At 48.0% G+C, this 15,658-nt stretch overlaps 1 protein-coding gene across 1 annotated transcript; it reads right to left on the reverse strand.

Moving 5' to 3' along the window:
• Positions 1-696: 696 nt before the first annotated feature.
• Lpcat4 (lysophosphatidylcholine acyltransferase 4) lies at positions 697-8,255 on the reverse strand. Its single transcript, XM_021648731.2, has 14 exons — positions 7,997-8,255; positions 6,436-6,578; positions 5,911-6,131; positions 5,448-5,560; positions 5,260-5,320; positions 4,982-5,040; positions 4,752-4,786; positions 4,243-4,297; positions 4,060-4,142; positions 3,681-3,806; positions 3,324-3,456; positions 2,105-2,203; positions 1,437-1,593; positions 697-1,142 (listed from the first exon to the last, which is right to left on the reverse strand). Exons 1-14 carry the CDS (start codon positions 8,108-8,110, stop codon positions 967-969), a joined length of 1,575 nt encoding a protein of 524 aa, XP_021504406.1. The 5' UTR covers positions 8,111-8,255; the 3' UTR covers positions 697-966.
• Positions 8,256-15,658: the final 7,403 nt, after the last annotated feature.

Here is a 15,658-nt window from a genome sequence, read left to right on the forward strand (position 1 = left end):
ACTTTCATGACCAGATAGGTTCCAAAACAGTCTTCCCAAATGGTTATCCACTCCCCTCTTCCCAAGCCAGAACCTGGCATTAGCAGGTCTTTTCTGGGTATCCTATTGTCTGCCTCCTTCAAATCTACAGGGGAGTCAGGGGGGCACTTTTTGTAGGTCAGATTTGAGATCTGCGATTTTCTAATTTACTTTATCTGTGTCAAGACAGAGCACCTCGGGTGCTATGGGAGTAGGGTGTGTGTGAATGGCTTTTCTTCCTTTAATGGCTGGACACGAAGGGCCTTTTATGTCCTCAGGTCTTGTTACTTTAGGGGAAGTGCCACACGTTTGGTGTGACCTGGAGGATTCTGCTTTCCCGACACAGGGCTCTGCACCAAGTATGGGCGACAGAATAAACTCTCAGTGGGATTGCTAAATATGGAATGGTAGTAAGCTATATTTTCATCTTTAATGAGGACAGAACAAGAGGGAATGGGCTGAAAAAGAGGTTCATGAAGAAGTCAATTAAGTACGTGATGGTCACAGGAGGGGAAGATACAAAAATCACTGTATGATTTCCATGAAGGAAATACCCCAGTCCATTTATGAATGAGAGGATTCAGGTATGGCGAAGATCAATCTTTGGAAACTCCAATGAAAATCTGGCAACCAACCATTCATCTCTTTGCTTTCCAACTAATGATTCCACCCACGGGACCGAGCTTCATTTTTTTTTAATAGATATATATTTATATTTATATATAAAATAGTCTTTTACAAAAAACCCCCACCAAACAAAAAATTAAAATAAACTTAAAAAGAAACAAAGAATAATAACAAAAACAAAAAACCCCACAAAAAAACAAAACACCAAACAGGAGCAGAGATGGGGCTGAGGCATAGGGTAGGCCTCTGGTGCTGTCCTGAGAGCAGGGCTGGATTGGAAATGAGAAGAGGGGTGGGGATGGGGGTGGGGGGCTGAGGTCCTCAGTCATCCTTCTGCTTGGGGGCTTGCACAGTCCCATTGGCCAGGGCGGTGGGGCCTCTGGGGGATGAGGCATTTGGTATCTGGGAGGCGCTTTGAGGCTTGTGGGGGGGGCGCAGGTAGGTGCTGAAAAGCTTTCCGTACAGAGGGTCGTGGAGGGAGAAGTTCTGGAATTGACCTGAACAGGAATAAGAAACAGGAAATGGAAAAGTAAAACCACCTAAGAGGTAGACGGGGACACCTCTCCCTTCTCTTTCCTCAGAACTGGTACACACAGCCCGCTGCTCCGTCTGCCTTCTCTCCTCATCTGCCTGTTTCCTGCCTATTCTGCCTCTCAGAGCTTCTGCTTCCTTATACTGGCCATTAGCCCCTTCTCTGCCACCTCAGTGTTCAGAATGTATCCTGTTGCTGATCGTAACCCCATCATCCCTCCCGGGTGCCTGTGCAGGAGAGAAGGCAGGGAGGGACTCACAGAGGGAGAGACCTTGGCTGCATCCAGGCTGGCACAGCTCGGCATGCAAACTCGTGGCAGCAGGGCGGGGTGAACCCAGTAACAGGTGCAGGATGGTGCTGAAGCCATCTTTGTACAGCAGGCGGCCAGGTCCTTCTGTCTGTTCTTCAGCAAAGAGCTGGGAAGGCGGGAGGGAGAGAATGCCTATTAAGTTCCCTCCTTCAGACACTACCTCATAGCGACTGGGAAGCCTGTCTGATGAGCTGCACATAAGCCCTCCTGGACCTCTAGTGCCCACCCCCCTTTTTTTTTTTTTTTTTTTTTTTTGAGACAGGGTTATCTCTGTGTACCCTTAGCTGTCCTGGACATGATTTGTAGACCGTCTGTCCTCAAACTCATAGTAATCCACCTGTCTCTGCCTCCAAGTGCTGGGATTATAGGCATGTACCCAGGTTAGTGCAGCTTCTTTCAGGGTAACTGTATGACATTTAGCTTTTGCCTTCTTGTTTCCAACTAGGCCTCAGTAGGAGATGCTGGAGACAGGCAGTTTTAGGTAGTGTGTCACTAGGGAGGGCACAGAGCACGCGTTATCCAAGAACTACTGAGAACAGCACAATGTAACACCCTCCTGGGATGGAGCTGTGGGGTAAAGTGTATCAGCAATCTTCCCCACCGTCCATCCAAGGTACCTCAAAGGCCAGGCGAATCAGCTCCTCCAGGTTCCTGGCCCCATCCAGGGCTGCTAGTGCAAGAGCCACATTTCGGAAGTCCACCAAACCCTTGGCATCCTAGAGAGTGAAAAACCAGAGCAACGTGTGGACCATATACCTTCTTCCTCCCGCCCTCTGCTTTAGCTTCTCTGCAGCAGGCTTAGAAATGATGCTTGTGACCGCTCTGTTCAGACCCAAGCACCACACTCCCCAGGACTCCTGAGAGTTCTCAGGATGCAAGCTTCCTTCTGCTACCCTTTCCTGCTACAATAAGCTATACCAAACCATGCGGTGACAAAACCCTCCCATGGAGATCTAGGAATGTCAGCCAATCCCCCAGGAATTCTGAAGTTACCATCCATTCTGATATACCAGGAGAAAAATCCTGGTTTCCAAGCCAGACTAAGTGGCTTTCCTCACATCCAGCATATACAGGAGAACTGGTCCAACAGACTGAAAAGGGGGCCACTGGCCTAACTTTTTTTTTTTTTTTAGCTAAAAAATCCAAACAGGATATATGCTATACCAGGTCTATGGAGGACATGTTGGCTGAGATAGTCTGGCACAGTCTTTCCAATCTTAAGAAATCCACACAGTTCAAAACTGAAACTTCTTCAAAAAACATTGCTTTTCAATTTTTTTTTATTTCATGTGCATTGGTGTTCTACATGCATGTATGTATGTCTGCATGAGGATGTCAGATCTTCTGAAACTGGCGCTACAGGCAGTTGTGAGCTGCCATGTGGGTGCTGGGGATTGAACCTTGGACCTCTGGAAGAACAGCCAGTGTTCTTAACCACTGAGCCATTTCTCCAGTCCCAAAACTTAAAATTTTAGACAAGGTCTAACTATATCACCTAGGCTGGCCTTAAACTTATGATCTCTTTGTTCTGTTTCCTGAGCGCTGAGGATGTTGAGACCCAAAGCCTGTGTCTTAGCACAAAAAGGGCCCTTTGAGGGGTATAAAGAGCACCTGCCCAGTATAAAACCCTTATTGTATTCCTAGCACTTAAGAATAAAATACAACCAAGAGCTAGAATTATCATTTGATAGGGTACCTGGGTTATAATTCTGGAAATATAACCAGATAGAACCAAGACAGAACCAGGAACGAACACTAGGAGACCATCCCTAGATCCTGAGCTTGTTGGCTTGGAGGGCAAGCCATCTATTTTGCCTTGGGTTCTAGCTCCATTACCTGCTCAAAGTAGCTGAAAGCACCAGCCACTGTCTGAGGATCTGAGAGCTGTAGCTGCTGGGCAAATGCCTCTTGGCTGACCATTCGACTCCGGCCTGGCTCTGCCCCCATGTCCACACAGCCAGGGGACAGCCTGCAATGGAATCACTGACATCAGAGAGTTGACTCAGTTTCCTTTTGGATACACCATGCACCACCTTTCCCCCAGCCCTGGCCTCCTAGTGCAGGCTCAGCCACTGTCCCTTGGCCTCTTGAACTGAGGATGAAATCCAGCACAGAACTACTTCTTTCCCTCATTCCCTTTTCAGTTTCCCTATCTGGATTACTGCTTATATCCTCATCTTTAAGGTAACTTACCCAGCCTTCTGTAGTACCTTTCCCAGCTCCCAGAGTCGTGGTTCCAGTGCTACCTTCAGCTGGCCAACCACAATCACAGGTAAGCTCCCTACAAACTCACATTCTGTAGCTGGAATGCCCAGGGCCCTACAGGACAAAGAGATGGAGATCAAGAGGAAGCAGCAAAAGAAATTTCTGAGGCTTCCTTCTACTCTATCTGACTGAAATGGTCAGTCCCCTTTATCTTTTCTCACCTTGACCTCACAGCTGTCTCACAACACTTCCCCACCATCCCTTATCGTTGCTTCAAAACCTCCTGCCTCTCCTGTGGTACCTCTGCTCGGCATAACTGCTCCAGGAAATACTTTGCAGAACACCAGGAAATACTTGTAACACTCACTGTGCCATGACTCTCTGGACATTGTTGGCATAAAGGGTGGGGTCCTTACTCTCCTCAGGGCTGGGCTGATACACAGGGAGGAACTGAAACACAGACAGTCAGGGCTCTCCCATCAGGACCTGAAAGTCAGGAGTGGTTAATACCACTCTATTCTCCCCATCCCACCAAAGAGGGGGAGCACACCTCTACTTCCACGATGCTGCAAGGCTGAGAGGCTGTGAGCCAGAGAACTTTGAGCCTAAGAGAGGAGAGATGGGTATTTGCCACTGTTGAACTAAGCTGTTCCTCCTGAGTAAGGCAGTGAATGTTCTCTCAGTGATATGAAAAAAATGGGACTCCTTGCTCCAGTTAGCTGGGAGACTGTGAGAAGGGCCAGAAAGGTGATGGGCAGAGGCTAAAGCTGCAGGAACAAATCAGAGGGAGAGCTGCAGGCAAGGGGAAGTCTTGGGACCAAGGCAAAGGAACCAGCCTCCAACTTCACCCCTTCAAAAAAATCCACCCACAAACATGAAACACAGGACAGTAAATAAGAAGGAACTATGATAACGGCAGGGATGACTCAGGTAGGAGGTTAGGAGTACTGCCAAGTAATATGGGGCAGTCAGAGGCAACCTTCTCTAGAGTTCTCTTGGACCAGGAATGCTCTGATGGACATGACTGCCCAACCTCAACCCCAGAATACCAGAACTCACACGCCAGGGCCCCTCCACGCCCAGCTCGTGGTGTCCTATGGGAAAAGCAGAGGGAGGGGCAGGTTACTCTCCTTTCTGGAGACTGGCCAGTCCCTTAGCAGAGACCCCCAACCTCACCTCATGCTTCACCCCGAGACGCAGTCTTATCGCGCCACTGGCAGTTTCTACTTATTTCCATTTAGGAGGGATTCATGCTCCCTGATTCCACCCTTTCTTCCATGGAGACTCACCAGACTGTTGGGGTATCGGATGAGGACAGGCTGCACAGGCACCCCTGCGATGAAGGCTCCTAAATCCCATTTCCAACCCCACCCCCACAAGGCAGAAGTTAGTACAGGGAGGGAGCTAGACAGGACAAATCCCAAGTGACATGTGGCTTTGTTCTAAGAACTTTCTCTCTGACTCACCTGTCAGAGAGGTAGGAGGCTCCCTGTCACCATTACCCTTCCTCTCCTCCCCAACGCTCCTTCTCCCCCACGGCCTTATCGCCCACTGTCATTTAACTCACCTGGTTTGAACTTCAGCAGGGCCTTCTTATTGGAACAGGTGCCTTCAGGAAAAAATAGTACCTGGTGAAAATAGTGAATAGTGAAAAACAAAAACCCCACAAAGCACAGAGTGAGGGGCGGGGGAGGAAAGAACCACCATTGTGCACACAAGGTGAAGCTTGAAGCTTTCATAAACCCCCTTACCCACCTGAGGCCACTTGCCTCCTGAGGTAGCCCGCCTCCTGACCTCCTCAACCACTCTGCGTCGAGAAGCTGGGTCATGCCGGGATACTAGGATGGCTTGATTGAATCGAAGAAGGGCTGGGTCGGGAAGGTTACAAGGAGGAGTCACTTGGTTCTGTCCCTTAGGCACTGACATCTGGCAGCCTCAATTTCCTCAACAGTGTAAGATATTTCAACAACCCATTTATTGCTATGATCTATTTATTGAAGGCTGACTTTCTAGCACCATGCCTCTGGCTCTAGCCTTGAGAGTCTGAGATCAGTTGACAAACGGTGTTAATTTACATTTCATCTGCCAACAGTCAAGTAACCCTCCTAATTTTTCCTTCTGCGCTGGAACACTCTTTAGTGTTTCCAGTTCCGACTTTTTTTTTTTTTTTTGGCCCAGAGTTGTCATTTCTCCCCTGTACCTTCTTGGACTCTCTCACCTCCAATGACAGGCACAGAAAGATTCTCAGCTCGAGAGACAACCTTGGGCAGATCACAGGGTAGCAGAACAATTGGGTCAAAGAAAGTTGAGTGGGGGGCAGCAACCAGGACAGGGGCTTCAAGGCGAGAGGCCCTTTGGCCCCGAACGCGGATCCGAAGGAAGCCAAGCAGGAAAAATAGCAGGCGGCTCAGACCAAGAACCCCGTTGTGGCATACAGTCCTGCCGGGGCAAGGCTGGGGTTCAGTGGTGGGAGTTCTGACCCCCTTAATCCTGTCCCCCAACCAGCCACCTGGGAAAGGATATCCCTCTTACTCCCCCAAAACATGTTGGCCATAGAGTTGGAAGTATTTTATACATGCACTTAGATGTGAGGTCCTAAGGACCAAACCTGGGCTTGCTGATAGCTCATTTAGCAGTTTAGAACCTTCCCCAGGGTTAGGGGTGGAGATGGTGGGGTGGGGATTGGTGGAGCACAGCATATAACAGGGCTGAGAAATAATCTTAGGAGTTGGGTCCCACTTACTTTCTCCATCCTGTAATTGGTTCCTGAAGCTGCTCCTCAGTGAGACCTGCTACTTGGAGCCATGCGAAAGGCCAGAGGAGAAAGAGGACGATAAAAGCTAGAACCACTCGGATTGGGGCCAGCAGTACCCCCAGGAGGCAGAACTGCAGAAGGGTAGGAGAGAATGTCCCTTAGGGAAGGAAAAGGCTCATTGCACAGCAACCATCAAGGGGATGACTTGGGGGCAGATAGTTAACACCTTGTAGGTGATAGGGTAGAGGCAAAGGATCTGAGTGGGATGAAGAAGATACTAGTAAGGCCAGGAGGATAAAATACCACTAGGTGCCTTATCTTCTCACTCAGTTGATTCCCACCCCAAAGGTCACTGTCATAAAATGCATCTAGTACTTGGGAAGTATGTTAGGATTTAATGAGCTGGGAGGTGCTGGCACAGGCACTAGCCTCTAATCCCAGCACCCAGGAGGCAGATTTCTGTGAGTTCTAGGCCAGCCTGGTCTACAGACCAAATTCTAGGACAGCCAGGGCTATACACATTCAAACCCTATCTCACCCCTACCCCGCCAAAAAAAATGGAAAATGCGGTGAAGGTGTTTGTGTTTGATGTAAGTTAGAAACAGATCTTTATGTTTGATGTAGGTTTGAGACATATCTTCTTCCCCAACATCCCATCCCATTCCATAAATACTTCCTATGTCAAATAAAATCCGGTGCAGGGCTCTTTCCACACTTTGGGCCCAAGGAGCAGATGGTTGGAAACACAAAGATCCACTTTTCAAGCCTCAGGTCAATCTAGTCCTAGGGTAGTAGCGCAGAACAGCAACCCTAAGGTAGCGCTCAGCCCTATTCCGCAAGGTAAGGGTTGCCAAGTGTCAGGGTGACTCCAGAGGCTTCCTTAGGATTGAGCAGGTAAATAAACCTGCCCCCGGGGGCCAGCCTCAGGGGGAGGTGAACACAACAGAAACCTTGGACACTTCCTCCCCACACCACCTCCTGGCTACCCTAGGGTGGTGCGTCCCTCTACTTCCTGTAGACAACCCCCCTCCCAGCCTCCCTTCCCCCACCGGTAGGTGCTGCAGTGAGGTCTGGAGGGGGAGGGTGGTAGCGGAAAGAGGAGGTGTTGGAAGGGCACAAGGACGCAATCTCTGGGTCCAAACCGTTTCAATCGGAGCCCCGGAGAATCGAGAATAGCTAAGCACAACCCTGCCCCCACCCCGGGCTTTCCGTAGCCTCCAGCTCCATCCTAGCCCATCAACCTCTGAAGGATGTAATCCGCATTCCCCAGCGTCCTCCATCTCTCCTATCCTTGGGTCCCCTTCAGTCCTCCCTCCTCACCAACTCATTTCCTCCACACTTCTGAGCTCGTCTATAGCCTAAGCTCGAATCCTCACCAGGGCTTCTCGCCTACCCCCGGCCACCCTCACGTGTGCACTCCAGGACACCCTCTCCACAAGCTTCTCAGCCTCCTCCTCTCGCATCCCCTTGCCCATCTCAGCCTCGGTCCCTCACCACCCGGTCTCCCCATCCCAACCAGCCCTCCGCACGTCCCCTGCCCACACCTTACCTTAACCCTCTGGAGGCCGGAAAGGTGTAACTCGTGCACGAACGGGTTTGGGGACGCCGAGGGCCCGGAGGTGGGATCGAGGGGGGCCCAGGCCCCAGGACTTCCCTGGCTCATGGTGGGAAAAGGTGGAGCGAGGGCCGCGGCCCCCCACTCCCAGCCCGGGCCCCGCTCCCCGTCCGGCTCCGCAGAGCAGCACAGCTCGTGCGGTGGTGGCAGCGGAGGCGCTCTGGTCCCAGCCCCGCCTGGTGCCGGCCGAGGGGCGGGGAGCCGCGGCGCCGCCCGGGCCGCTCGCGTTGTCAGGGCGCCGGCCGCGGGGCGGGGCTTGCGGCTCCCGGTCGCCTCCACTCACCCGCATTCCCCGCTGCCCCTCGCGTCGTTGGGAGCGCGGAGCCCCGAGGACCTGGCTGCCCCTGGCCGAGGGTCTCGGGCTGGTAGCGGGGCGGCGAGGTGGGCGCGCAGCCCAGCGCCCTGGTCACCTTCCGGGCACTGCAGCCACCCTGCGAGCGCAAGTGGGGTGGAGCCTTGGGGTGCACCCCAGGGCAGGGTGTCCAGGCCCTTAGCTGCGGAAGGAGGCCAGGCCCCCCCGTGTCCCCGCCGCTCCTCGGCCCCGATTTCACCATCTCCGAGGCAGACCACCTCGTTCCTTCCCCGTCGGCTCGCCGCCATAGTGGAGCTTGCGCCCTCTCGCGGCCGTCCCGCGCGTCGCAGTTCTCGGCGTCCCCCGCGCGCCTGCATCCCTCGATGCTTAGCGGGCGTACGGTCCCCCAATCCGGCACAACCCGCCTGGGTGACAGATCGCGTTCTCAGCCTCTCTGCTGGCTTCCCTCTGGAATACGGGGGGCACCTAAATTCCTGTTACCTGCAAACCCCCAGTGCCCTAAAAAAGACACTGCACAGCAGCCTCGCTGATGGAGCACTGGGGAACTGAGCCAATTTTGAAACCCGTAGCTGCTAGCACTGTCAGATACCCAGTGCACAGGGAAAGGGGAGGTAAAGGGCTTGCTTATGAAAATAAACCGGGTTCAGTTCACCTTGCCTTCCGTCAGCAAAAACTGAGTGGGTGTTGAAGTAAGAAAACGAGGGGAGAGAAGTCAGGACTAAGGATGATTCGCTCCCCCTCGCTCCCCCACCCCTCATGCCTTCTGAGTTCTGAGTTAATGCCAAGATATTTTCGGAGGCCGAGATGAGAGTGATAAGGAGGGCTCACAAGTTCTGTTGAAAACAAAGAACACAAAACACGGAATTCCCAGCGCAAATCCACAGATAATTCCTGAACTTAAAAGGAGAACGGATGATTCTAGTTTCCTACATGCTCACCAGAAAAGGGAAAGTACAACTCTATTAATTGCCCTTGCCTTGATTTCAGTCTCAGGAATCAAACCCAGGTTATCAGATTTGGCGGAAGCAGCAAGCAGCCTTACGGGATGAGTCACTCTACAGATCTGCTCCGGGAATTTTAAGAAATAAAGTTCAGGGGCTAGGAGAGAAAGAGGACACCGAACGGGGGACCAGGTAGGAGCCAGAAGTCACGCTTGTCTAGATTCTGCCTCGGCGCCCTATAATTTTTACCGTTTTCAGCACTGACTGTATCCACAAGAAAAGGGGCAGCCGGCAGCGTCAGGGCGATAAAGGTAAGTTGAAGAAGTTAAGATTTACATCTGCTATATCTGAAAGTTTGTGTGTGCCGCCCCTCCCCCTCCTTCATCAATTGAAGGACCATCCGCAATGGTGATGGTTCCTTGGAGGTTAGACCTTTGTTGTGGCAAAACACCGACAGAAGCAGGAAGGGTTATTTATTGTGAGTCACAGCGAGGGCTCCAGTCCATCGCGTCAGGGAAGGCGAGGAGCGGGAGCGGGAGGCAGCTCCAGGTGCACCGAAGCAGAGAGAGGGAAGGCTGGTGCTCAGCTCTTTTCTTAATCCCCTTTTATTCACCGGCCCCAGCCTACGGAATGCTGCCACCTACATTCTTGGTGTGTCCTGGAGAACCTTTCTTCAGTTAAACCTTTCTGGAAACACCCTTACAGACATGCTCAGAGGTGATCCCTAAATTCTGTCAAATTGACCTTAAGGACTAACCAGCAGCAGGCAAGTTCCTTATGATCACAGCAGTACTTATAAGGGAAGGGAGGGAGGGGTATGGGGGGGGAAGAGAGAGGGAGAGAGAGCTAGAGCTCATGTCTGTGAGTAGTCCAGGCTGGCCTTGAACTTGAGATCCAACTGTTTCAGCTCCCAAATCCTGGGGTTTCAGGTATGTGTCATCGCATCTGGCCTAAAAGAGATAAAAATAAATAAATAATTTTAGAGAAAATTCTTTTCTATTCTTTATTTTACGTAGTACTTAAAAAGAAGGCAGGTTTTGTATAGCACATGATTCCCAAAGTAGTTCCACTATTTTTTTCTTGTTGTTTGTTCTGTTTTGCTTGAGACAAGGTTTCTCTGTGTAGCCTTGGCTGTTCTGGAACTCACTCTGTAGAACAGGCTGGCCCTGAACCCAGAGATCCACCTGCCTCTGCTTCCCAAGTGCTTGTGACTAGAGGTGTGTGCTACCACTGCCTGGCCTAGTTTCACTATTTTTATAATCTCATTTTTTTTTCAAGTTAAGGCAGTTCATAAATCATTAACATCATTTGATTTTTTTATACCTTTAGTATTTATTGTTAGATTTTTAAATTTTAATTTTTTTGTGAATGCATTTTTTTTTTTTTTTTTTTTTTTTTTTTTTTTTTTGCCTGCATGTGTGTGTGTGTGTACCACATGTGTGCCTGGTGCCTGAGGATGTTAGATTCCCTGCAGCTGGATTAATGGATGGCTGTGAATCACCACGTGGGTGCTGGTACCTGAACCCAGATCTACTACAAGAACAAGTGTTTTTAACCACGGATCCATCTCTCCAGCCCTCTGCCCTTAATATTTTAAACATAAAGTATCCAGTTTAGGAAGCTTCATTAAAATTAGGAACTCCCCTTACCCCACAGGGCACTTAAAATAATATACTAATTACTCTAAAGTTAATCATAACTATATACAATTAACTTTCAATGATATACAGTTTGGCCATGTGTCCATTTACAAACAAACAAAAAAATAAAACCCAAAACAACAATAACAAAAAACCAAAAGTAAATTCTCCCCAGGGCCTATGATCACTCCTGGCTGTAGGTTTCTGACCAGATATCCAGTGCTGGGCACATATTCCCTCCCAGAGTGAGCTGCCGATCTAATCAGAAAGCAGTTTGGTTATTCCTCAAACAGCCACGGTACTTACTATTGCATCAGTAAGTATGTCTTGCCTCGCAAATCAATATTGTTGCATGCAGCAGCCATGACTGGGTAAGAGCACTGAAGCTTTTTCTTCCCTCAGCAGCCTGTTTCAAACCTTCTAGCACTGTAAACACTAGCCAGCAGGAAGGTTTCCAGCTCAGTTTCAGTGTGATTTCTTGGTGCCTTGTAATCCAAATGTGTGGTGTCTTCCATAATAGGATCTTATGACTTCTGGGAATAGCACTATTCCCACTATTCAAACTCTTGCTTTATTTATTATTTTTTTTGAAACAGGGTTTCTCTGTGTTGCCTTGGCTGTTCTGGAACTCCATCTGTAGACCAGGCCTTGAACTAACAGAGATCTGCCTATCTCTCCCTTCTGAATGTTGGGATTAAAGGCATGTGCCACCACCTGCTCAAACTTTTCTCTCTCTCTCTCTCTCTTTTTTTTGGCGGGGTTTCTTTGTATAGCCTTGGCAACACAGAGCCTGGACTCACCTTGTAGCTATGTAGACCAGACTAGCCTCGAACTCACAAAGGTCCACCTGCCTCTGCCTCCCAAGTGCTGGGATCAAAGGCATGTGCCACCGCGGCCCAGCACTCAAACTTTTTTTCTTAAAGTATGTTTTTTAGTTAGCTTATAAAGTAGTAGGTTTCTATATGGCTTCTTTACTCATCCTTAGTTTGGGTATGTCCTTCCCTTCCCTCCATTTCCCCACCTCTTGTCCCTATTCCTATTTAATCTTTCTGAAAGTTCAGTGAAAAGGAAAGAAAGACAAACAAGAGATTGCGTGTTTTAAGACACCACAGGCCTTTATTTTGGGGGACTAGCCCTCAAGAATGGGACTCTCTGTAAGAATCAGAATCTGCTGTTAACTTACAACCACAGTTGGCCATTGCTAGGAGTGACCAGTTAGTCAGTTAAAGAATATTAGATGATGGATACTCATCTTTTCTGATTGGCTATTACTTGGGGACCACGTAATAGGGCAATAAATAATCTAGACAAACAAGTTAGTTTACTTTTGGAAACCAAATTGTTGTAGTTACTGGAATTGATACAGTTCAATCAAAATGGAAGAGTTTACAAAATGGTGTGGCCCTGGCTAATGCTTTCCATACCTTGAAGTTTTACTTTCAAGCCATATATATTTTACTCTTCAGCATCTTTTCTCATGGCTTCTTTCTTGCTTTCTAGTCTCTACAGTTTTTTTTTTAATGTTAATGGGTGACCTTTTTATTACCTTGTATGAAACACCTTAACAAGCAAGACTAGAGATTTATTATTCATAAGTTCAAGTAGCTATTACAATATTGAAAATCTGAATGGAGAAAGTGTTTTTTTTTTTTTTTTTTTTTTTTTTCCAATGCAGTTTATTCAGGAACCTTGAACAATCATCTGACCCTGGGGAAAGCCAGCCCACAGCTTAAATAGCCTCTGGGTAGCCAACCCCAGCATGCCACGTGGGCAATGCAGATAGGTCCACATACATGGAAGCAAGCCAGATCCTCAGCCTTAGCCAGATGTGGAGTTGTTCGTGACAGAGGCACTCACCATCAGGAAGGTGGAAGGCGGAAACCAGCTCCATCTTTAAGGCGCAGCATTACGCAGCTCTCTACAGTTCCCCCTTTTTGTTTTAGACGCATCAGGCAAGAGTAGAGGTCTGATCTCTGATATTAGAAATAAATTGGGACTTTGTACTGATGTTCATTTAGGTGTCATCCACCCAAAGAGCATCAGACCCGTCCGATACCTTGGAGAAAGTGTTTTTTATTCGGAGATAAAAGCGAAAATATGTGTGTGTGTATCTACCGACCTATGAATGTTTTGTCTCTTTGAGTGTGTTCTCTAGCCTTGGATCTTGGCTGTCCTGGACTCACTTTGTAGACCAGGATGGCCTCAAAATCACAGAGATTCACCTACCTCTGCCTTCCTGAGCGCTAGGATTACAGGTGTGCATCACCATACCTGGCTGCTTTTTTGGCTTTTGGAAACAAGATTCTTTGTGTGTGTAGCCTTGTCTATCCTGGAACTCACTATGTGGAACTCACTATGTAGACCAGGCTGTCCTCAAATTTACAGAGATCGATTTGCTTCTGCCTTTCAAGAGCTGGGATTAAAGGCATGAGCCATGGTATGACATGTGACATTTTTAAATAAAAGAGTCCATTTCAACAAAAACAGAAGGGCTGGGCTTTAGCTAAGTAAGAACACTTGCCTAACATGTTGGGAGAAGGAAGGAAAAGAGAAGGAGGAAGAGGAAGCAAACATCATTTTTTAACATGGTGTCTTAGTAAGGGTTTCTATTTCTGTGATAAAACATCATGCCCAGAGAGGCTTGGAGTATACATAATTTATTTCAAATTCATTTGCCTCTACTACGGCCTGCCTTCAGCAAAAATCCTTTAGATCAGTGTCTTAAATAGAGTTACTATTGCTGTCTGTGTTTCTGACCCAGTATACTCATGGAACCTGCCTGGTTACTTTTTCTTTCTGATAACTTGTCAAGTTCCCATATGTGTCTGTTTCTAAATTCTTTCATCTTTGAGACCAAATACCTTCAAATAAAGCTCTGTGCCTCCAGTGACAAATCTCTGTCCTTCGTTTGAGGCAGAGACTCTTATTTCATGCGAAAGTCCCCTTCATTAGTTTTCTACTGCTATATAATATGTTGTCATCAACTTGGTGGCTCAAGATTGTTAGGTCTCAAAGAAACTCTGGACAAGTCTCACTCAATACCGTGGCTCCTCCCGGCACGTCTCACCCTAGCCCCTACCCTGAACCTATCCCTGCCAGGGGTTGGGCTTCCATTTCCCTTCCCCCAGCCTGATCTCTACATAAACTCAACCATTTCAGTTACACAGGTCTCCTGGCCTGGGCCACCTCTCTTTGTTGGTGGCTTCTCTCTTGCTCTCCTCTCATGGTCTGGTTTAGTCTGCCTTCCAGTGTTCAGCCTAGTCTCTTCCCTATATGCGTTCTCCCTTATTTGTATAATAAAATTCTTCTACATACTTAAGGAGTACTCACGTCCTTCTTTCCTTCTTTTATTTCATTTTTTTTCAAAAACATCTTAAAATACCTTTATTTATGTGTTTTATTTTATGTGTGAGTGTTTTGCCTGCATTCATGTATGTGTACCACTTACATGCATTGCCTGCAGAGGCCAGAAGAGGGCATCAGATCTCCTGGAACTGGAGTTACAGATGTTTGTGAGCCACTGTGTGGTTGCCGGGAACTGAACCTGGTACTCTTAACTACCAGGCAGTTTCTCTGTCCTCATCAAAAATCATACCCTTTCAGCCAGGCAGTGGTGCACTCCCTTAATCCTAGCTCTCAGTGAAGCAGAGACAGGTGGATCTATGTGAGTTTGAGGTTGGCCTGGTCTACAAAGCGAGTCCAGGACAGCCACGGCTACATAGAGAAACCCTGTCTCAAAAATCCAAAACCAACCAACCAGTCAACCAAGCTTAAAAACAAAAAAAATGATACTTTTTTTTTATTGTCACAGTAACCTGGACAAGCTTAGTTAGGTCCTCTGTTCTAGTTGAAATCAAGATGTTAGCCAAATCATCACCCACTTGCATCCTTTAAGGGTGCCACACATGCTCTGTGTCACAACTTCTCTTCTACACTGTGCTCTGTGTATATCACCTGTATTTTTTTTTTCTGTGGAGATCACAAGGATCCCAGAGCTGAGAGTAGACTTCACGAGATCCCAGGACCATTAGCACAAAGTCTTAGCTTTTGTCTGAACTTATTAGGAAGAAGTTATATAAAGGAACTGAATACTATGAGACAGAAATCACAGTGCAAAGGGTGTGCCCATTGCATTCTGAGTCAGTGTAATTTGGAGTCCAAAATGAATGCTGTTCTCACAGTATGGAAAAGGTATTTGTTTCTCCTGAGTAAAAGTAAGACTGCTCTCTGTGTTCTTTTTAAAAGAACATCTCAAGCTCTGGATTACTTGAGCTCTACAAAATGCTTAAAGCATGACAAAGAGAACAATTAAGTTGGTCATGATGACTCATAATGAACTTCCCCAAAGAGAGTCATTTAAATTTGATCATGCCCAATAAATTTAAGTTTGTAAACAAGCTAGAGGAGCTGGGGGTGGAGAAAGCCATAGTCAAAGAGAGGAGAAAGCAAGTGACAGTCAGAGCTAGCATGTGTGTGAGCAGGTTGTTGGGAGAACTGCAGGAAACGTGGCTGGGGAGGTACATTGGGGACAGTATGTATATCTTTAAAAACATTCTACCTATAGACAAAGAGTAAACAAAAGCATGTTCAGTGAAGTCTTTAGTTGTGTAGGGTTTGCTGGATTGGGGAGAAATTGCCTGTGAAGGTCAAGTAGGAAGCACTGCCATGACTCACTGAGGAGTTTCTTAACTGGGGGGCTAAG

This window comes from Meriones unguiculatus, chromosome 18, assembly GCF_030254825.1.
Source record: "Meriones unguiculatus strain TT.TT164.6M chromosome 18, Bangor_MerUng_6.1, whole genome shotgun sequence".
Taxonomy (NCBI): domain Eukaryota; kingdom Metazoa; phylum Chordata; class Mammalia; order Rodentia; family Muridae; genus Meriones; species Meriones unguiculatus.